Genomic DNA, 22,239 nt, shown 5'->3' on the forward strand with positions numbered 1-22,239 from the left:
GCAACCTTGACAACTTTAAGACTTGAGGACTTCAGCTCCCAGGATGCCGGTTGAGCAATTCTGGGAGCCGAAGTCCACAAGTCTTACAGTTGTCAAGGTTGCAGACCCCTGGTTTAGTTTAATGAAGAGAAGGACTAGAGGGGACATGATAGAAGCGTTCCAATATTTGAGGGGCTGCCCCAAAGAAGAGGCAGTCAAGCTATTCTCCAAAGCGCCTCAAGGCAGAAGAAGAAGCAACGGATGGAAGCTAATCAAGGAGAGAAGCAACCTAGAACTAAGGAGAAACTTGCTGACAGTGAGAACAATTAACCAGTGGAACAACCTGCCTCCAGAAGTTGTGGATGCTCCAATACTGGAGGTTTTTAGGAACAGATTGGACAACTCTTTGTCTGAAATGGTACATAGGGTCTCCTGCTTGAGCAGAGAGCTGGACTAGAAGACTTCCAAGGTCCCTTCCAACTTTGTTATTCTGTTAAATAACAGAAATTTCATTTGTGTAGAGCGTGCACAGTCTTACTGCGCTGAGGTAACTCAGGAGTAAATACAGTAAACAGTGGTCTATATTAAATGGTGGTTTATATTACACTGTCTACCATATACACTAGGAACAAATTACATACACATGGTAATACAGTTGCAACAGGAAACGGAAGAGAGAGAGAGAGAGAGAGAGAGAGAGAGAGAGAGAGAGAGAGAGAGAGAGAGAGAGAGACTCCAGCAAAGCCTTCCCTTTTATACTCAGGCTCTTAAAGGAACACAGACCCTGCTTGCTCTTAAAGAGACACAGACACAGAACCTGCTGAGTCATTCTTATCATTGCATCATCCGGCCTTACGTTACATCAGCTGGTTGGCCTTTAAATCATTACCCTGGCAATTTCTTTTGTGACTTTGTTTGGAATGAAGGTGGCATTCTGGTTGTGTGGCTCTGGGTTGTTGCAATGGGACTTGTGCAATAGGACTTTCCACTGCTCTGGATGTCTCTCCGTGATGCTGCAAATATTTTGGGCATCTGATGCTCCCAAAAAGACCCTCCGGAGGGTATAAACGTGGCTCTGATCTCTGACCCTTGAAAGCAGCCGTGTCTTCTCTCTGGGATTGATTGACAGGGCTGCTTTAAAAAGCTGCTGCGCTTGCAGTTATGAGCCTGCCGTTTCCTTAGTCAGAAGTGGGAACGCGATGCACAAGACAGCAACTCTGGGCATAGTTTAGCGCTGAGAAGGAGGGAAGCTCATAATGTGTTGTGTCTGCGAAAGCAATCAAAATTGTCTGGTGTGACCTCCTGTGAGAGGTACGTGCCAGAAGAAGAAGGAAAAAGTCTGGTGGGGGAGTCTGGAGATGGAAGCCCACACACTTTAAAGTTCCCAGTTTGAGAAACACCGATCTATAGGTAGTCCCCAAGTTGCAACAGTTCGTTTAGTAGCCACTCGCTAAATGACACTGAAAAAAGCAACTTGTGACTATTTTTGACAGGGTTGTTGCAACGACCCCATGATTACATGATCAAAATTCAGACGCTTGGCAATTGACTCATATTTATGACCGTGGCCACGTCCTAAGGTCTTGTGATTTCCCCCTTTGCCACCTTCTGACGAGCAAAGCCAAGGGAGAAGCCAGAGTCACTTAACAACCGTGTTCCTAACTTAACAACGGCAAGGATTCGCTTAAGCATCGCGGCAAGACAGGTCGTAAAACGGGGATAAACTCGCTTAACAATTTTCTCACTTAGCAAGAGAAATTTGGGGCTCAGTTGGGGCCGTAAGTTGAGGACCACCTATATATTGCCTCATAGTATCAACCTTGTGAACTCTCAAGCTTCCTCCTTCCGCTATGTATTCAAGATGGACAGTGATTAATATTTATGTCACTTATATGTAAAGGATGTAGGTCTACACGAATGTTGTATATAGTGTGTTTAAATGTGTGTTATGTAGGTGTACACTTTGAGAGCAACTAAATTTAATTTTTAATGTGTGCCATTGTGCCCACAGTAAAAAATGACAATAAAGCTATCTATCTATCTATCTATCTATCTATCTATCTATCTATCTATCTATCTATCTAGATCTATCTAGCTATCATTTCTATCTGTATCTATTATCTAACTCTATTTCATCATCTATCATATCTATCTATCCATCTATCCATCCATCTGTCAATATCTATCTATCTATCTATCTATCTATCTATCTATCTATCTATCTATCTATCTATCTATCTATCTCGATCTAGCTATCTAGCTATCATTTCTGTATATATTATCTATCTCTATCTCACAATCTATCATATCTATCTATCCATCCGTCCATCTATCTGTACATCTGTACGTCCATATCTATCTATCTATCTATCTATCTATCTATCTATCTATCTATCTATCTATCTCGATCTAGCTATCTAGCTATCATTTCTGTATATATTATCTATCTCTATCTCACAATCTATCATATCTATCTATCCATCCATCCATCTATCTGTACATCTGAACGTCCATATCTATCTATCTATCTATCTATCTATCTATCTATCTATCTATCTATCTATCTATCTATCGATCGATCTATCGATCTATCTATCTCGATCTAGCTATCTAGCTATCATTTCTGTATATATTATCTATCTCTATCTCACAATCTATCATATCTATCTATCCATCCGTCCATCTATCTGTACATCTGTACGTCCATATCTATCTATCTATCATCTATCTATCTATCTATCTATCTATCTATCTATCTATCTATCTATCTATCTATCTCATCTCATCTCATCTCATTCTCTCTCTCCCCTCCTCTCTCTCTACCTACCTACCTATCCTCCATGGCGGCTTTGCCCTGTGTTAAGGGCAAGAGAGCTTAACCCACAAGGCCTCTAATAATGAGGCCCTTCACAAGATGCCCGGAATGGACGGCCTGGCATTGCTAACCAAATGCCAGGCAAAATGTCTGATCAAACAATCTGATCTGGCCCCAGGAGAGCTCTGGCTTTGCCAGCCAGTGCAGGGAAACAGCAGCTGGCTAATAAGACTCTTCCATTAAACCCCTAACTAGAGCTTTTAAATGTCGGTTTTATGACACCCAAATTAAAAGGCTGGCCCTGGGCAACAGGCCCAGTTTGCAGGAGCTGGGCACGGTTCCCGGGGAAAGGCGGAAGGCGGGGATCACACCAGCTGGAAGGGCGAGCCGGCTGCTCAAAGGGTGATGCAGAAACAGAAGAGACCCCAGCGCAGGAAGCAGATCCAAATTCGGAATGTTGTTATTCTATCGGAAAAATTAATCTCCAATAAGGATGACCACCTGCTCCGGCATTGGCAATTGAGCAACTGGAGGGGCGAGGGGCCAAGTGGATGGAGATGGTGAAACCTCCTCCTCCTAACCAAATGAAATCCAACGGTGAAAAAAGTAAGGTTCTACATTTAGGCAAGAAAAACCAAACACACAGGTATAGTACAGGGCAGTGATGGTGAACCTTTTAGGGACCGAGTGCCCAAACTCCAACCCAAAACCCACTTATGTATCATTGGGTGCTGGGTGGGCGTGGCCCATTGGGTGGGCGTGGCCCATTGGGTGGGCATGGCCCATTGGGTGGGCGTGGCTGCAGTAGTAACAGCAGACTGGGTGAGACTAAAAAGTTCAGTCAATCGATTTCGACTTTGCGAGATCTTTTTTTTCCCCGCGAGAAGTTGAAATTGATTGAACCTTTTTTTTTTGCACACGGCAGCCGAGGCCTAAAGTGAAAAGGTTTTATAAAACCCAGCTGAAGGCCTAGGACTGGGGCAACGGCACGCGTGCCCACAGACAGGCTCTGTGTGCCACCTGTGGCACGCGTGCCATAGGTTTGCCACCACGGGTATAGGGGGGTACCTTGCTCAATAGTAGTGACTGTGAGAGGAATCTCTGAGTCCTAGTGAACCATCACTTAAACATGAGCCAGCCGTGTGCTGCAGCTGCCAAAAAAGCCAACACAGCGCTGGGCTGCATTAACAGAGGGATAGAATCAAGGTCACGTGAAGGGTTAATACCGCTTTACGAGGCCTTGGAAAGGCCACACTTGGAATACGGCATCCAGTTTTGGTCACCACAATGTAAAAAAGATGTTGAGACTCTGGAAAGAGTACAGAGAAGAGCAGCAAAGATGATCAGGGGACTGGAGGCTAAAACATATAAGGAACGGTTGCAAGAACTGGGTATGTCTAGTTTAACGAAGAGAAGGACGAGGGGAGACATGATAGCAGTCTTCCAATATCTCAAGGGCTGCCCCAAAGAAGAGGGAGTCAAGCTCTTCTCCAAAGCACCCGAAGGCAGGACAAGAAGCAGCAGATGGAAAGTAATGAAGGAGAGAAGCAACCTAGAAATAAAGAGGAATTTCCTAACAGCGAGAACAATTAACCGGTGGAACGACTTGCCTCCAGAAGTTGTAGCTACTTCAACACTGGAGGTTTTTAAGAAGAGACTGTCTGAAATGGTAGAGGGTTTCCTGCCTGAGCCGGGGGTTGGACTAGATAACTAGATAACTCATATTGCTAAGCACATTTGATTGGTGCTTAGATTGTAAGCCGCCCTGAGTCTTCGGAGAAGGGCGGGATATAAATGGGATTAAAAATATGTTTGTCTCCTCTTTGGCCAGCACAGGTTACTGCAGGGTGGACAAAAACGTCAAGATGGCGGCTTCTGGACCGCTTGCTAAACAGTGGACGCTTCCCACTAGTTAAGAGGTCTCCACTGTGAATTTGGATGCTGGATGTTCAACCTGGTGTCATTACAGGTAGTCCTGGACCTATGACCACAATTTCTATTGCTAAGCGAGACGGCTGTTAAGTCAGTCTGATCCCGCGTTATGACCTTCCTTGCCACCATTGTTAAGTGAATCCCTGCAGCTGTTCAATTGGTCACACCGTTGTTAAACGAATCTGGCTTCCCCCATTGACTTTGCTTGTCTGAAGGTCGCAGAAGGGGATCACGTGACCCGGAGGGACGCTGCGACCGTCGTAAATGCGAGTCACTTGCCGAGCCTCCACACTTCGATCACGTGACCACGTGCAACGGTCGTGGGGAAAAGGGTCCTAAGTCACTTTTTTTCAATGCCGTCGTAACTTACTAAGCGAATGTGTCAACGCTGCGAACGTCGGATGTTTTTGCTTTGACAACAGATGGAAATGTAGCCATTTTTTCCCCTTTCGCTTTTAGAATTAGATGATGCTGGGCGGGGGGGGGGAATGTGAATGTGAGTCTAGCTAGACATAGCAACACTAAACTTAGCGTGAGAATCAAGGTGACTGAGCCCTGAGCTGATAAAGAATTGGCGGGTTGGAGAGGAAGCCCTCGCTTCAAGCTAATTGGGGAATGTGATTTGTGACTGTTAATTGGAGGAGGGAATTGCGCTTTGATACTAGGTGCTGGGGGGGAGGGGAACTCCGTTTTTGGCTTCGATTATGTAAGTGCCGATGCCATGCTACTCAAATAAAGATTCTTTGAGGTAAACAATGCCTCGAAGTTCTTTGAAGAGTTTCATCTGTCGGAACCATGACACCACCATTTCGACCAGCTCATCTGTCTGGAACAGTGCTTCTCAACCTTGACAGCTTGAAGACAGGTGGACGTCAACTCCCAGAATTCCCCAGCCAGCCATGCTGGCTGGGGAATTCTGGGAGTTGACGTCCACCTGTCTTCAAGCTGTCAAGGTTGAGAAGCACTGGTTTAGAAGAAGCCGCATTGCCGGCTTCATCCGCTGGTTGAGTCTGATTTAAGGGGGGTGGGGGCAAGAATAATACAGAAGACAGATGACGGACGGCGGCTGGAAAAAACACCTTTAGAAATATCTGAGGAATTCCTGTCCAGATATGGAATCATCCACAGTCCAGGAAGAAACGCTGTGCTCTCCTTGAGTTAGCTGATCTCTAGCTTCGGAGAGAAAAGGCTTCGGGCCCCAAATGGCTGCCCAGTCCCAGAAGGCAAATTAAAAACACCCAAAAGGCCGAACTAAAATGGTGGGTCGATGGGCAGTGAGATAGGCAAGAAACTGCTTGACGGATCAAGAGGAACAACCTCCATAGGCTGGAGAAAAACTGACGTCAAACAGAGGCATCTTAATTAGGAGATGGCAAAAAGAAACGTAAGGAGTCAGATGTCTTGGCAGAAGATTTTTAAAAAATAAATAAAAAAGTCTGTCTGTCTGTCTGTCTGTCTGTCTGTCTATCTATCTATCTATCTATCTATCTATCTATCTATCTCTATCTATCTATCTATCTATCTATCTATCTATCTATCTATCTATCTATAATCTATCTATCTATCTATCTATCTATCTATCTATCTATCTATCTATCTATCTATCTATCTATCTATCTATCTATCCCTCTATCATCTCTCCCTCTTTATCCATCCATATATCCTTCTATTCCTTTATCTATTCCTCTTTCTCTCTCCATCCATGTATCCTTCATTCATCCATCCAGCCATCCTTTCTCTCTATTATCTTTCTTTCTCTTCATCCATATCTCTCTCTACCTATTCCTTTATCTATTCCTTCCTTCCTTCCTTCCTTCCTTCCTTCCTTCCTTCCTTTCCTTTCCTTCTCTCTCTCTCTTTCTTTGCTTTCTCTCTCTCTCCATCCTTGTATCCCTTTGTCTATTCACTGTCTATCCTATCCTATCCTATCCTATCCTATCCTATCCTATCCTATCCTATCCTATCCTATCCTATCCTATCCTATCCCTTAAAACTTTTAAAAAAGAAATATAATAGCTAACACAAACTACTATAAACTAAGAAAGAAAGAAAAAAAAGGAAGAAATCAGAGAAAAAGCTAAATGTGCAAGAAAAGGGGGGAAAGATATCAAAAAAGCAGCTACCCATATTCTTCGCACGGATCTTGACAACTCGCCACGGCTAACTTGCCAGGGCAAACTCACGGTGGGACCATTCAAGAATACAATTTAATTTATTTAAAATAATTTTAAAAATGTTGTAATTTAAATTCGCTCCCTCCTTTGGCATCCTTTCTTTAATGATCCTATTCCACCATTTCTCTGATATTAATATAACTCTTGTCCCTTGGCATGTTAACCGCAGTGAGTTGGCTATGGCTAGTGTGCTAGACCACAGGTCTGCAACCCGTGGCTCCGGAGCCGCATGTGGCTCTTTCAGCCGTCTCCTGCGGCTCCCAGTCCTTTGCCATGTGCAGTCAAAAAAAAAAAGTGGGACTAAAAAAGTCCAACCAATCAATTCAAATATGCAGGGTAGGTGGCATAGCTCGCCTTGGCTCCACTCTTCAGTCAAACCCTGTTCTGCGCATGCGCCCATGTACGCACATGCGCACACATTTTTTGCGGCTCCCAGTTTTTCCTTTTGTGAGGGAACCGGTTCCGAGTGGCTCTTTCACTGTTTCAGGTTGCTGACCCCTGTGCTAGACCTTTCTTCACAGCATTATTGTTGTGATTCAGGGTCAGCCTGTGGGTTCGGCAGTTGGGTCGGACGACTCAGAGAAGGAGGAGGGGGGTGTTGGAGAGCTTGCTGATGATGGCCTTGAGGCTCCGCAGAGCCCTCAGCCAGGCCCCTCCCACCTGGTCACGACGGAGACCCAGCTGTGTGAGCCTGACAGCGTGGATGAAGATGACCCACAGCTGGCCCTGTTTAAGGACGCCCGACACAGGAGGCAGTCAATCAGGAGTAAACAGAGGAAGGCAATGGGGCACCTCGGAAGGAGGCAGACAGAAGCCACGCCCTGAACTGTATAAAAGGGGAATGTGTGGGAGGGCTGGTTTGCTGAAGGCAACCACTTGAATAGTTCCTGTTTCATAGCTCCTGTTTCATGGTTGGTGTCTGTTTTATGTTAATAAATTTGGCAGGCTTTATTCCAGCCTCTTGCCGTTTGTAAAGGGGTTGTCCCTGCTTTTTCTGCAGGGCTGGTAGCAGGCTGGTACAGAACAATTATAAGTGCAGGAGAGAAATCTCTCGGTTGCCGTTTAAGCCACAGAAAAGCAACTTGCAGAAATGAAAAAGCAATCGTATGCACCAGGGGTCTTCAAACTTGGCCCTTTGATGACTTGTGGACTTCAACTCCCAGAATTCCTCAGCCAGGCTGAGGAATTCTGGGAGTTGAAGTCCACAAGTCATCAAAGGGCCAAGTTTGAAGACCCCTGGTCTACAGTAATGTCCAGCCATGGTTTCAACCGGCACAATATTACAGCCTCTGAATAGCAATAATGCTCCTTGATTTTTCCCTTTGCTTACTGGTGACTGTTGAGTGCCCTTTGTTGCTTAAGTCCAGCAAAAATGCGCTGTTTATGGTGGGGAACTGAAAACCTTTCCCCGTCTGAGTTCGGGGCGCCCACAGAATAGTGCAGGAAAAGGATGCGCAAGTTTATTGGCAATACCCAACCCTTTAAAAATGTGTTTCTCAATTCTTTGGTGCTCGGCCTTTTTTATGGTCCAACTTTCACTGCCATACATTGCAACTGGGAAGACCACAGCCTTGACTATACGCACTTTTGTTGACAGGGTGACGTCTCTGCTTTTTTAGTGTGCTGTCTAGATTTGCCATGGCTTTCCTCCCCAGGAGCAAGCGTCTTTTAATTTCTTGGCTGCAGTCCCAGTCTGTGGTGATCTTGGAGCCAAGGAAAATTAAATACTGGACCCCAGTAGAGTGTCCCAAAGATCCTTTTTTTCACAAGGCAACTGGAATTTCCTTTTTTTGCTTTGAAGACGTTTTGCTTCTCATCCAAGCAGCTTCTTCAGCTCTGACTGGATGGTGGGGAATGGAAGGATTTATACTCCTTGCAGACAGCTGCTCATTTGCCTTCTCTTGGGAGTCCTTGAGGCCACCTGGAGGCCATCTCTGTCAAAACTGAACAGCCCTCCCTCAAGAGAAGGGGAGGGATACAACAGGGTCACCTGAGTAGTGACATCATCTATCTCCAGTCTACAACACAATCCTTTCAGTGGTTCCAAGAAGGCTCCACACCCGTTTGCACCGCTCAGGTGAACCCGAGGACACAAATAAGCCTCCAGGTGGCCTCAACGACCCTCTAAAAGAAGGCAAACGACCAGCCATCTGCAAGGAGTATAAATCCTCCCATTCCCCACCATTCAGTCAGAGCTGAAGAAGCTTCCTTGCTTCTTTATATTCCTTGCAGGCGGCTGGTCATTTGCATTTTTTTAGAGGGTCATTGAGGCCACCTGGAGGTCATCTATGTCAAAATTGAAGAACCCTCTCTCAACAGAGGGGACGGGTATGATACCATCTGTCTCCAATCTACAACACGGTTCTTTCAGAGGTTCCAAGAAGGCTCCACACCCATTTGCACCACTCAGGTGACCCTGAAGACACAGATGAACCTCCAAGTGGCCTCAACGACCCTTTAAAAGAAGGCAAAGGACCGGCTGTCTGCAAGGAGTATAAATCCTTCCATTCCCCACCATCCAGTCAGAGCTGAAGGAAGCTTCCGGGACGAGAAGCGAAAGGTCTTCCAAGAAAAAACAAAAAACGTCCCGTGGCCTCGTGAAAAAAAAGCAGCACCTTTGGGACAACTACGACCCAGAATGACTGAGAACAGACACTCCCCGATGGAATGGTCCTTACCTGGTGGAAGATCAGAGCTTGGCTGATGTAGCCCCAGCTGCTGCTGGGAGAAAGGTAATGGATGGACACCAGCAGGACGACCATGAAGGCCACGCTGGCCGAAGCGTAGATGGGACTGATGAGGAACACCATCACGAGACATCCGGCAATGCCCAGCACGCAGGTGTGCCAGGTGAAATACTTGAAGGTGGGCCTGGGGAAGGAGAGCAGGTAACAGGTGATGACCCCTGGAATATCTCTGGGAAAAGATGCTCTGTTTTGGGGGGGGAAGGGGGGGCAATGCCAAGGTCCTGAACTACAGCTCCCAAGACCCCAGGAGGAGGAGCAGATGAGAGTTGCAGTTCCACACAAAAGCTGCATTCACACAACCGGCTTCATCCGTCTCCTGAAGGTACCCCTTAGACGCGTGGGCTAACAGGGAGAAGGGACCTCGGAGGTCTTCTAGTCCAACCCCCTGCACAAGCAGGAGACCCTAGACCATTTCAGACAGGTGGCTGTCCAGTCTCTTCTTAAAAGCCTCCAGTGATGGAGCACCCACAACTTCTGGAATCATCTGTCTGAGATGGTATAGGACAGTCCTCCTGCTCGAGCAGGGGGCTGGACTAGAAGACCTCCAAGGTCCCTTCCAGCTCTATTCTATTCTATACTATTCTGTTCTGTTCTGTTCCATTTCTCTATTCTATTCTATTCTATTCTATTCTATTCTATTCTATTCTATTCTATTCTATTCTATTCTATTCTATTCTATTCTATTCTATTCTATTCTATTCTATTCCTGTTCTATTCTATTCTATATTCTATATTCTATTCTATTCTATTCTATTCTATTCTATTCTATTCTATTCTATTCTATTCTATTCTATTCTATTCTATTATTTCTAATTCCATTTCTTATTCTATTCTATTCCTATATTCCGTTCTGTTCCGTTCCATTCCATTCCATTCCATTCCATTCTATTCTATTCTATTCTGTTCTGTTCTGTTCTGTTCTGTTCTATTCTATTCCTATTGTGTCATATTCTATCGTATTCTATTTCTATTCTATTCTTTCTCCTATTCTATTCTATTCTATTCTATTCTATTCTATTCTATTCTATTCTATTCTATTCTATTCTATTCTATTCTATTCTTCTATTCTATTCTATTCTATTCTATTCTAGTTCTGTTCTGTTCTCTTTTCTATTCTATTCTATTCTATTCTATTCTATTCTATTCTATTCTATTCTATTCTATTCTATTCTATTCTATTCTATTCTGTTCCTATTTCTATTCTTCTGTTCTATTATTCTATTCTATTCTATTCTATTCTATTCTATTCTATTCTATTCTATTCTATTCTATTCTATTCTATTTCTGTTCTGTTCTCTATTCTATTCTATTCTATTCTATTCTATTCTATTCTATTCTATTCTATTCTATTCTATTCTATTCTATTCTATTCTATTCTATTCTATTCTATTCTAATTCCATTTCTTATTCTACTCTACTCTACTCTACTCTACTCTACTCTATTCACCTGTTCCACCGATTAATTGTTCTGTCAGAAAATTCCTCCTTAGTTCCAGGTTGCTTCTCTCCTTGACTAGTTTCCATCAGTTGCTTCTTGTCCTGCCTTCAGGTGATAGGTCAACCCTCTGTTCTCTGGGGCAACCGCTGAAGCACTGGAAGACTGCTACAGGTAGTCCTCGACTTACAACCACAATAAAGCCCACAATTTCCACCGCTAAGCAAGACAGTTGTTAAGTGAGTTTTGCCCCACTTCATGACCTTTCTTGCCACCCCCTGAGTGGTCGTAAGTTGAGGACTACCTGTAGGATAGCACAGGCTTTAAAACTTTGCAGTTTTACGACGGCACGGGACACGCCACGTCCCCCCACCCACCCCAGACATCTTGTGGCTGGGGCACTGGGCAGATCATTAACAATCAAAATCTGTCTGGGCTGGAATTCCAAGCCGGGTTACAGGAAATAATAGTCTTTATTTAGGCTTCAACCTGCAGCGTCCCCAGAAGACTTGGAAGTCGGTTAATAATCTTTCAAGGCAATGAATACAAAATACATAACTTTCCCCCAGTGGAACGATTAAGGGCGTGCGGCACGCTCATCTCTAACCAGAAAGTACTTGTGCTGAAAAGGGATTTCAAAACTGGTTTCCCCAGGCTACTCTGTGCATCCAAAATGAATGAATGGGCCGCAGGAGGGGAAAAAAAAATCTTTTTATCACGGACTTCTCTTTCTTTCCCTGCCAAATCCATAACGCCCTGGAGAAGCCTGGAATTTTGCAGTTGGGAATTTTTGCAAAAATTCATCGGAAGCTGCTCAACTCAGGTTGAGGATACGGTGATAGGAAACGGAGAGATGTCATCTTGAGGAGAGCCGGTTCGGTCTGGTGGTGAAGGCACCAGGTTAAAAAAGCAAGAGACGGTGAGTTCTAGTCCTGACTTAGGCCTGAAAGCAAACTGGGTGATTTTGGGCCAATCACCAGGAGACAAGGAGTTCTAGTCTCACCTTAGGCATGAAACCTCCTGGGTGGCATGGGTAAATCACCAGGAGACAGGGAGTTCTAGTCCCGCCTTAGGCATGAAAGCCGCCTGGGTTACTTTGGGCCAATCACCAGGAGACGGGGAGTTCTAGTCTCACCTTAGGCATGAAACCTCCTGGGTGGCATGGGCCAATCAGCAGGAGACAGAGAATTCTAGTCCCGCCTTAGGCATGAAAGCTGCCTGGGTGACTTTGGGCCAATCACCAGGAGGCATGAAAGCTGAGTGACGTTGGGTCAATCACAAGGACACTGGGAGTTCTAGTCCCGCCCAAGGCCTGAAAGCCATCTCGGTGACTTTTGGCCAATCACCAGGAGACAGGGAGTTCTAGTCCCACCTTGGGCAAGAAAGCCAACTGGGTGACTTAGGACCAATCGCCAGGAGACGGGGAGTTCTAGTCCTAACTTAGGCCTGGAAGCTGGCTGGGTGACATGGGCCAATCACTATTCGACAGGGAGTTCTAGTCCCGCCTTAGGCATGAAAGCCAACTAGAACCTAGGTGATTTTTGGGCCAATCACCAGGAGACAAAGAGTTCTAGTCTCAATTTAGGCATGAAACCTCCGGGGCGGCATGGGCCAATCACCAGGAGACGGGGAGTTCAAGTCCCATCTTAAGACATGATAGTCAGTTGGGTGACTTTGGGCTAGGCCTTCTCTCACAGCCCAGCCAACCTCACAGGATTGTTGTTGTGGGGAAAATAAGAGGAGGAAGGTGGGGTGCATATGTTCACTGCCTTGAATTATTTGGAAAAATAATCAAGGCAGAATGCAAACAAATCAGTAAAAATATCGCTGGCAAAGACAGTGACAGATTTTATTTTCCTGGGCTCCAAGATCACTGCAGATGGGGACTGCAGCCAAGAAATTAAAAGACGCTTGATCCTGGGGAGGAAAGCCATGGCAAATCTAGACAGCACACTAAAAAGCAGAGACGTCACCCTGCCAACAAAAGTGCGTATAGTCAAGGCTGTGGTCTTCCCAGTTGCAATGTATGGCAGTGAAAGTTGGACCATAAGAAAGGTTGAGCGCCAAAGAATTCAGGCCTTTGAGCTATGGTGCTGGAGAAGACTCCTGCGAGTCCCTTGGACTGCGAGGCGATCAAACCGGTCAGTCCTAGAGGAGATCAACCCTGACTGCTCTTTAGAAGGCCAGATCCTGAAGCGGAAACTCAAATCCTTTGGCCACCTAATGAGAAGGAAGGACTCACTGGAGAAGAGCCGAATGCTGGGAAAGATGGAGGGCAAGAGAAGAAGGGGACAACAGAGAATGAGGTGGCTGGATGGAGTCACTGAAGCAGGAGGCGCGAGCTTAAATGGACTCCAGCAGATGGTAGAGGACAGGAAGGCCTGGAGGAACGTTGTCCATGGGGTCGCGATGGGTCGGACACGACTTCAGAGCTAACAACAACAACACACACAAGCACACAACTTTCTGACAAAGGAACGAATATATTGTTAAGCAAAATGCCACCAAGGAGCCTTGGTGGAGCAGTGGGCTAATGCCTCCTTAAGTAACACCAGCTGCCTGCAATTAGTGCAGGTTCGAGTCCCACCAGGCTCAAGGTTGACTCAGCCTTCCGTCCTCCCGAGGTAGGTAAAATGAGGACCCAGATTGTTGGGGGCAATTAAGCTGACTTTGTAATAATGCCGCTTGGGGTGTGTGTGAAAGCCCTAATAAGCAGGCATATACATAGAATGAAGGCTACTGCTAAGCTTGTAAGCCGCCCTGAGTCTTTGGAGAAGGGCGGGATATAAATGGAATTTAAAAAAAAAACACAAAAAAAACCCCTCACAACAGAAAGTGGTAGGAAACCGATGAAAGACACTTTTTAATAGCACAACTCCTCTGACACAACCCCCTAGATTGCAAAGCCAGCGTATGCATCATTTGTATAACGGCACTAAAGACATCCGCACGACCGCAGAAAGGTGTGTTCAGAACGGCGAACCACAAACAGGGAAGAACGCTGAACGGAGGGAAGGATGCTTACAACAGACTTACAACAGTTCATTCATCGACCAAGGTTACAGCGGGAGTGCAGCAAGTGACCTGTGACCGCTTTTCACACTCAGCGCCCGTGGCAGCATCCCCGCGGTCGCGTGATCAAAATTCAGACGCTTGGCGACTGACTCACACTTATGACTGACTCACACTTAACAACCGTCTTCCCAACTTAACAACCGCAGTGGTTCACTTGACAATGGCGGCAAGTGAGGTCGCAAACTGGGGCAAAACCCGCTTAGCGACTGCCTCGCTTGGCAGTGGAGATTTTGGCCTCAACTGCAATGCAGGATATTAGACCGATGGAGGAACAAAAACGTACGGGTGAACGCCGGATCTAGTGAGAAAGATCGGCTCCAAAATAGATTTTGAGTGTCTTCTTTCTTTCATCCCGAACCTGTTTCCTCCCCCCTCCCCACCCCACCCCAAAAAAACTTGCTTATCTAACAACTGGAACACAAGCCTCAATTATCCTTCTGTAATAAACGGAGCTGGGTGATCTCAGAAGAAGGGGCTGGCATCGCCGGCACTGACCGGACACGGCGCAGAAATAATTTGCTTGTTTTTTTAATTCCAATTCTGGTTTTTAATTTCCAGTTGCAGGGGAGGAGGAGGAGGAGGGGGGACAACGAGCGGAAAATGGCCATCAATCCTGTGCCGAGGGGGCAGCTTATTGTCAGGCAGGGCCCACGCCGCGGCCTTTCGGCAACTTAATTAAATTGTTCTCATCTAACCCGCTGTCTTATCTCAATTGCGAAGGAAGATTTAAAAAAGGAGCTGGGGTCTGTCTTCGTGGCTCGCTTGCTCCGGCCCCCCCTTTCACCAGCTTTTCCCGAGTGGAGGGCACCGAGCGGGAGGGGGAAGGAGGGCACCTTGGCTTTGTACACCCTCCCCCCCCCTCACCAACCGGGAGGGGAGAAGAGGTGCGTCAGAAACACAAAACGGCGCTTAAGTGTATAATCGATAAGCGTTAAGCCGCGACACGCGGCTGGGATTCAGGGCGGGGCTGACTTTGCGTCAAGGTTCTCGCACGTGTAAGCGGTCCTTCGGCTTACAACAGTTCATTTAGCGGCGGTTGCAAGTTATACGACGGCACTGGGGAAAAAAGTGCCGTGTTCCGCACTTACAACCGGCACAGCTTGCCCGCTCATCAGAATGAAATGCGACCATATTTCTTTCGCCCAGGTTCGCCTGGTGCGCCAGTTGCGGCCCTATCTAGACCGGGATGCCCTGTGTACGGTCACTCATGCGCTCGTGACCTCTCGCCTGGACTACTGCAATGCTCTTTACATGGGGCTTCCCTTGAAGACCACTCGGAGGCTCCAACTGGTACAGAATGCGGCCGCAAGAGTTGTCTTGGGAGTTTCCCGGTACTCCCATGTTACACCTTTGCTCCGCGAACTACATTGGTTACCAGTTCTCTTCCGGGTGAGATTCAAGGTTTTGGTTATGATCTTCAAGTCTTTACATGGCATGGGTCCAGGGTACCTCGGGGACCACCTGCTGCCGGCGTCAACTTCCCTCCGCCCTGTGCGTTCCCACAGAGAGGGCCTCCTCAGGGTGCCACCGGTCAGAGAATGTCGGCTGGTGGCCCCCAGGGGGAGGGCCTTCTCTGTGGGCGCTCCGGCGCTATGGAACCAACTGCCGGTTGAGCTCCGGATGGCACCGGACCTTCGCTCCTTCCGGCGCGGTCTGAAGACCCATTTATTTGAACAAGCTGGTCTGGCCTGATGGGGGACGTTAGGGTTTTTAATGGGTCTTTTATATTGTAATTGTTTTTTACCTGGGCACTTGTTTAATTCCCTTTTAATTTTTGTATTTGCTATTTATATATGCCCTGTTCACTGCCCTGAGTCCTTCGGGAGAAGGGCGGTATACAAATTTAATAAAATAAGAATAAATAAGAATAATAATATTTCCCAGACGGATCAAAAGACGCCGAGAATTCGCACGCCTAACTACACCCCCCTCCATGACTAGCAGAAGTACAAGATTACAAGACAGCGAAGGTGCTCGCAAATGACTGGCGCAGAATTATGCCGATCCACATATTGTGCAAATGCAACAAGGCCTCTCTTTGGCTGGAACAGGATTTAGATTTCCTAGGTATGAAACTTATCCCCCACTCCCCCCCCCACCGCCCAACTAGTACTAAGCCATCCATCCTTCAAACTGGATTTAAACTATTATTAAAGGGGATCTTGTATTATTAAGTGGATGGTTTAACATGGTGGGAAATAGTTAACTTTTAGGGAACAGAACAAGATAATGATGTTTTTACTGAGCTGACATAACTAGAACTTTTCTAGCTTGAATCTGAGACAGTAAATGTTAAAGGAAAAAGAGAAGAAATATCTGATGTTGTAACCTGAGACTTGCACTAGAGATTTTGTTATCGAACTATTGATTAACCCAGTCACCACGTTGCTTTTTAAATACTTACAACTGGAAAACTGGAAAATTAATAAAATATTATTTTTTTAAAAAAACCTGGATTTAAACGACAGGTAGCCCTTGACATTCGACCAAAAACTGAGCCAAAAATTTATGTTGCTAAGCAAGACATTAATTTATATTTATATTTATATTCTTGATGAATATAAGTCACCAGGACCTAATGGATTACATCCCAGAGTTCTGAAGGAGCTGGCAAATGTCACCTCAGAACCATTGCACCAGATCTTTCAAAAATCCTGGAGCACCGGGGAAGTACCCAGAAGATTGGAAAAAGAGCTGATTTAGTTCCCATCTTCAGAAAAGGGGGGGGAAAAAACAGACCCAGGAAATTACAGACCAACCAGCCTAACATCAATACCTGGGAATGTGCTGGAGAAGATAATAATAATAATAAAAAAACAGCTGTGTGAACATCTAGGCACATATAAAGTTATAACTAAAAGCCAGCGTGGGTTTGTTAAAAACAGATCATGCCAAAGCAATCTTACTTCGCTAAAGTGATTAAATTGGTAGGCCAGCAAAAACGCTGTGGACATAATAAGACATACAACAGAAATTCAGAAAGGCCTTCGACAAAGTAGACCACACCCCACTTCTTGGTAAGCTAGAAAAATGTGGGATAGGCAGCATCGCCACCAGAATGGATTTGAAACTGGCTGACAAACCCTACTCAACGAGGAGTCCTCAATGGTACTACCTCCGCTTGGAGAGAAGTAAGCAGTGGGGTACCGCAAGGCTCCGTCTTAGGCCCAGTAAACTCTTCAAGAGCCTTGGTGGAGCAGTGGGCTAATGCCTCCTTAAGTAACACCAGCTGCCTGCAATTAGTGCAGGTTCGAGTCCCACCAGGCTCAAGGTTGACTCAGCCTTCCATCCTTCCGAGGTAGGTAAAATGAGGACCCAGATTGTTGGGGGCAATAAGCTGACTTTGTAATAATGCCGCTTGGGGTGTGTGTGAAAGCCCTAATAAGCAGGCATATACATAGAATGAAGGCTACTGCTAAGCTTGTAAGCCGCCCTGAGTCTTCGGAGAAGGGCGGGATATAAATGGAATTAAAATAAAAAAAAATATCTTCATCAATGACTTAGAAAGATGAAGGAGCAGAAGGGGAACTCAATCAAATCTGCAGATGACGCTAAGCTGGCAGGAATATCCAACACCGCAGATGATAGGCTCAAGATCCAGACAGATCTCAACAGACTTGAACACTGGGCCCTATCTGACAAAAGGAAATTCAATGTACAGAAGCTAAAGTCTTACACTTAGGCAAGAAAAACCAAATGTACATGTACAGATTAGGTGAAAGCTGGCTTTATAGCAGTAACGGTGAGAGGGATCTTGGAGTCCTAGTGCACAATCAACTAAATATGAGCCAGCCGTGTGCTGCAGCAGCCACAAAAGCCAACACAGTCCTAGGCTGCATTAACAGAGGGATACAATCAAGATCACGTGACGTGTTAATACCACTTTACAAGGCCTTGGTAAGGCCACACCTGGAATGCTGCATCCAGTTGTGGTCACCACGATGTCAAAAAGATGTTGAGACTCTAGAAAGAGTGCAGAAAAGAGCAACAAAGATGATCAGGGGGCTGGAAGCTAAAACAGGTAAGGAAGGGTTGCTGGAATTGGGTATGTCTAGTTTAATGAGGAGAAGGGCGAGGGGTGACAGGATAGCAGCGTTCCAGTATCCCAGGGGCTGCCCCAATGAAGAGGGAGTCAAGCTATTCTGCAAAGCGCCTGAAGGCAGGACAGGAAGCAACGGATAGAATCTGGTCAACCTAGAAATAGGAATACATTTTCTGACGGTGAGAACAATCAACCAGTGGAACAGAAGCTGCCTTCAGAAGTTGTGGGTGCTTCATCACCGGAGGCTTTCAAGGAGAAACTGGAGAGCCAATTGTCAGAAATGGGGTAGGATTCTCTTGCTTGAGCAGGGGGCTGGACTAGATGACCTCCAAGGTCCCCCCCAACTCTGTAATTCTGTGAGGTTTATCCCAATGTATGATCTTTCTTGCCACGCTTGTTAAGCGAATGACTGCAGTTGTTAAGTTGGGCACACGGTTGTTAAGTTACCCATGGACTTTGCTTGTCGGAAGGTCGCAAAAGGGGACCCCGGGACACTGTGGCCATCAGAAATACGAGTCAGTTGCCAAGCATTTTAATTTTGATCACATGACCGTGGCGCTGTTGCAACGTTCGTAAGTGCAAAAAGCGGTCGTAAGTCGCTTTTTTTTCAGCGCCGCTGTTACTTTGAATAGTCACTAAATGAACTGTTGTAAGTCGAGGACTACCTAAATTAAAATTGGCGTGCCCTGGAAGCGATATTTTTCTCCTCCTTTCCTTCCTTGTCCCCATTTCAAGCACCAAAGTATAGTTCCAAGCCATCCTTTTCTCTCCCACAACCCCACAAGCCTGCAAACTGGCTAATTATCAATTAGCAGCTACTTAGAAATCAGCATGTTGAGAATTTCATTCGGAAATCCAGAGAGGAACTGGAAACGACAGGCCCTCGACAGCTATTTTTTTCCCTCCGCCGGCGAGAATATTTTCACGTCCCTCCGGAAAGGACGTCTTGAGAATGCAGATTTTCCTCCCCACCAATGGCCAGACACTCTTAAGGCTTGTGAAAAGCACAATCTTAACTGCCACTTCAAATTTTCTTGCTGTTTGCGAGTCTGTTCAGCTTTCGGGAAGCACCAGACAAGCTAACATTGCAGTCCTAGGCTGCGTCAACGGAGGGAACGGAATCGGGATCACCGCGAAGTGTTAATACCACTTTAACAAGGCCTGGTGGTAAGGCCACAGTTGGAATACTGCGTCCGGTTTTGGTCACCACGGTGTAAAATACGGTACATGTTGAGATTAGGACAAAAAACAATGGTTGGAAACTGACCAAAGAGAGAAGCAACCTGGATTTAAGGAGAAACTTCCTGACAGTGAGGACAATCGACCAGTGGAACAGCTTGCCACCAGAAATCGTGGGCACTCCGTCACTGGAGGCTTTTAAGAAGAGACTGGACAGTCACTGGTCTGAGATGGTATAGGTTCTGCTGCTTGAGGAGAGGGCTGGAATAGAAGACCTCCAAGGTCCCTTCCAGCTCTATTCTATTCTATTCTATTCTATTCTATTCTATTCTATTCTATTCATCATTTATTCCTCTATTCTATTCTATTAATATTATTCTATTATCATTTATTCCTCCAGTCTATTCTATTAATATTATTCTATTCTATTCTATTCTATTCTATTCTATTCTATTCTATTCTATTCTATTCTATTCTATTCCATATTCTATTCTATTCTATTCTATTCTATTCTATTCTATTCTATTCTTCTACTCTACTTTCCTATTCTATTCTATTCTATTCTATTCTATTCTATTCTATTCTATTCCATATTCTATTCTATTCTATTCTATTCTATTCTATTCTATTCTATTCCATATTCTATTCTATTCTATTCTATTCTATTCTATTCTATTCTTCTACTCTACTTTCCTATTCTATTCTATTCTATTCTATTCTATTCTATTCTATTCTATTCTATTCTTCTACTCTACTTTCCTATTCTATTCTATTCTATTCTATTCTATTCTATTCTATTCTATTCTTCTACTCTACTTTCCTATTCTATTCTATTCTATTCTATCCTATTCTATTCTATTCCATATTCTATTCTATTCTATTCTATTCTTCTACTCTACTTTCCTATTCTATTCTATTCTATTCTATTCTATTCTATTCTATTCTATTCTATTCTATTCTATTCTATTCTATTCTATTCCATATTCTATTCTATTCTATTCTATTCTATTCTATTCTATTCTATTCTATTCTATTCTATTCTATTCTATTCTTCTACTCTACTTTCCTATTCTATTCTATTCTATTCTATTCTATTCTATTCTATTCTATTCTATTCTATTCTATTCTATTCTTCTACTCTACTTTCCTATTCTATTCTATTCTATTCTATTCTATTCTATTCTATTCTATTCTATTCTATTCTATTCTATTCTATTCTATTCTATTCTAGAAAAAGCACAGAGAAGAGCAACAGAAATGATTAGGGGGCTGGAGGATAAAACATACAAAGAACGGTTGCAGGAACTGGGTATGTCTAGTTTGTTGGAAATTTGGCATTTGGCAACTGGCATGTCGCAACATCCCAAGATCATGGGATCACAATTTGCAACCTCCTTGGCCATCTTCTGACAAGCAAAGTCAACGGGGGAAGCCAGATTTGCTTAACGACTGTTTCATTCACTAAACTGCGGGCGATTCACTTAACAACCGCAGGAAGAAAAAAAAAGCTTGCAAAATTGGGCGTGACTCAACGAGCCCCTGGAAATTTTCACGGCAGAAATTCCGGTCCCGGTTATGGTGGTGAGTTGAGGGCTACCCAACCTGCAATCTGAAGTGTATGGGCTTTGTGGCTCCCCCGGGGTCAATCACACTGACAAAGAGGGAGCCATTTGTGAAACACGATTCCCTTAAATTTCTTTCCAACGTAGACCTGGAGGCTTTTGAGAGCTGCTGGAGGGATCGTACTTAAGCCAAAGTTTTGCTTTTCAACAGCTGCACGGGTGGTCCTCTGCTGCTAAGTGAAACATTTGTTAGGGGAGTTTCCCCCCCCTTTTTACGACCTTTCTTACCACAATTGGCAGCTGCCAAGTTAGTCATAGCGTTGTAAAGTGAAACTGGCTTCCCCGTTGACTTTGCTTGTCGGAGGGTCGCAAAAGGGGATCACGTGATCCTGGACCACGGCAACTGTCATAAATATGAACCAGTTGCCAAGCATCTGAATTCTGATCACGCGATCAAGGAGATGCTGCAACGGTCGTTAAGTGTGAAAAACGGTCATCAGCCCATTTTTTTCCCCCATGCCGGTCACTAAACGAACTATTGTAAGTTAAGGACTACGCTTTATAGGCCAGATTTAGGGGGGGAAATAGTTCCGATGGCTGCTGTCCAGGGTGCTGAAAAGCAAGACTCATGAGTTTGTGATGACCTCAAAGTTCGGACTCTGAAAGAGACCGCAGGATGACAACCTCACTGTGTTGTGTCCTGGTCACAAGCCAGGCGTCCAACTGGCGAAGAGAGAAAATGATTTAAACCTCACAGTAGTTTAAGTTGAGCGTTGTTGGGACAACTGAAGCTGCACGGTGATGGATGGGGTGCCGCCTAAGAATGATGGCCTTTCCGGAGTGGCAGACTTCCTAGCAAAGGCTTCGTAGGCATGTTGCAGAGCGTTGCTGTCCTCTGAACTAATTCAGGGTTGGACTTGATGGCCTCTGATAGCCCCTCGCATGTTAGGGTTCTGAGGCTGAATGCACATACAACACACAGGGTTCAAATCTTGAACTCCTTCCTCTAGGCCAGGGGTCTCCAAACGTGGCAACTTTAAGACCTGTGGACTTCAACGCCATGCTGGCTGGGGAATTCTGGCCGTTGAAGTCCACAAGTCTTAAAAGTTGCTAAGGTTGGAGAGCCTTGCTGTAGTAGACCAATAATAATAGGGCAATCATCAATATATCAGACACTGATTTATAGGAAAGGGTGTTGGACCTTGTTGTAAAAAACACCTGTCTTCATAAGTGCACCATCATTTCATTTTGACAAGCTAAAAAGTTTGAATAACTCACAAGTTACCCCTGCCCCGATCC

The 22,239-nt window shown here is 45.1% G+C and overlaps 1 protein-coding gene across 1 annotated transcript in view; it reads right to left on the bottom strand.

Moving 5' to 3' along the window:
• LOC310641122 (solute carrier family 12 member 9-like) overlaps positions 1–22,239 on the bottom strand; it is a 127,432-nt gene that overhangs the window by 20,646 nt on the left and 84,547 nt on the right. Inside the window, exon 10 of the mRNA XM_083363911.1 lies at positions 9,579–9,771. Within this exon, the coding sequence (XP_083220037.1) occupies positions 9,579–9,771 (193 nt within the window). The remainder of the gene's footprint in view (positions 1–9,578; positions 9,772–22,239) is intronic.

This window comes from Vipera ursinii, assembly GCF_947247035.1.
Source record: "Vipera ursinii genome assembly, chromosome: 5".
Classification (NCBI taxonomy): Eukaryota; Metazoa; Chordata; class Lepidosauria; order Squamata; family Viperidae; genus Vipera; species Vipera ursinii.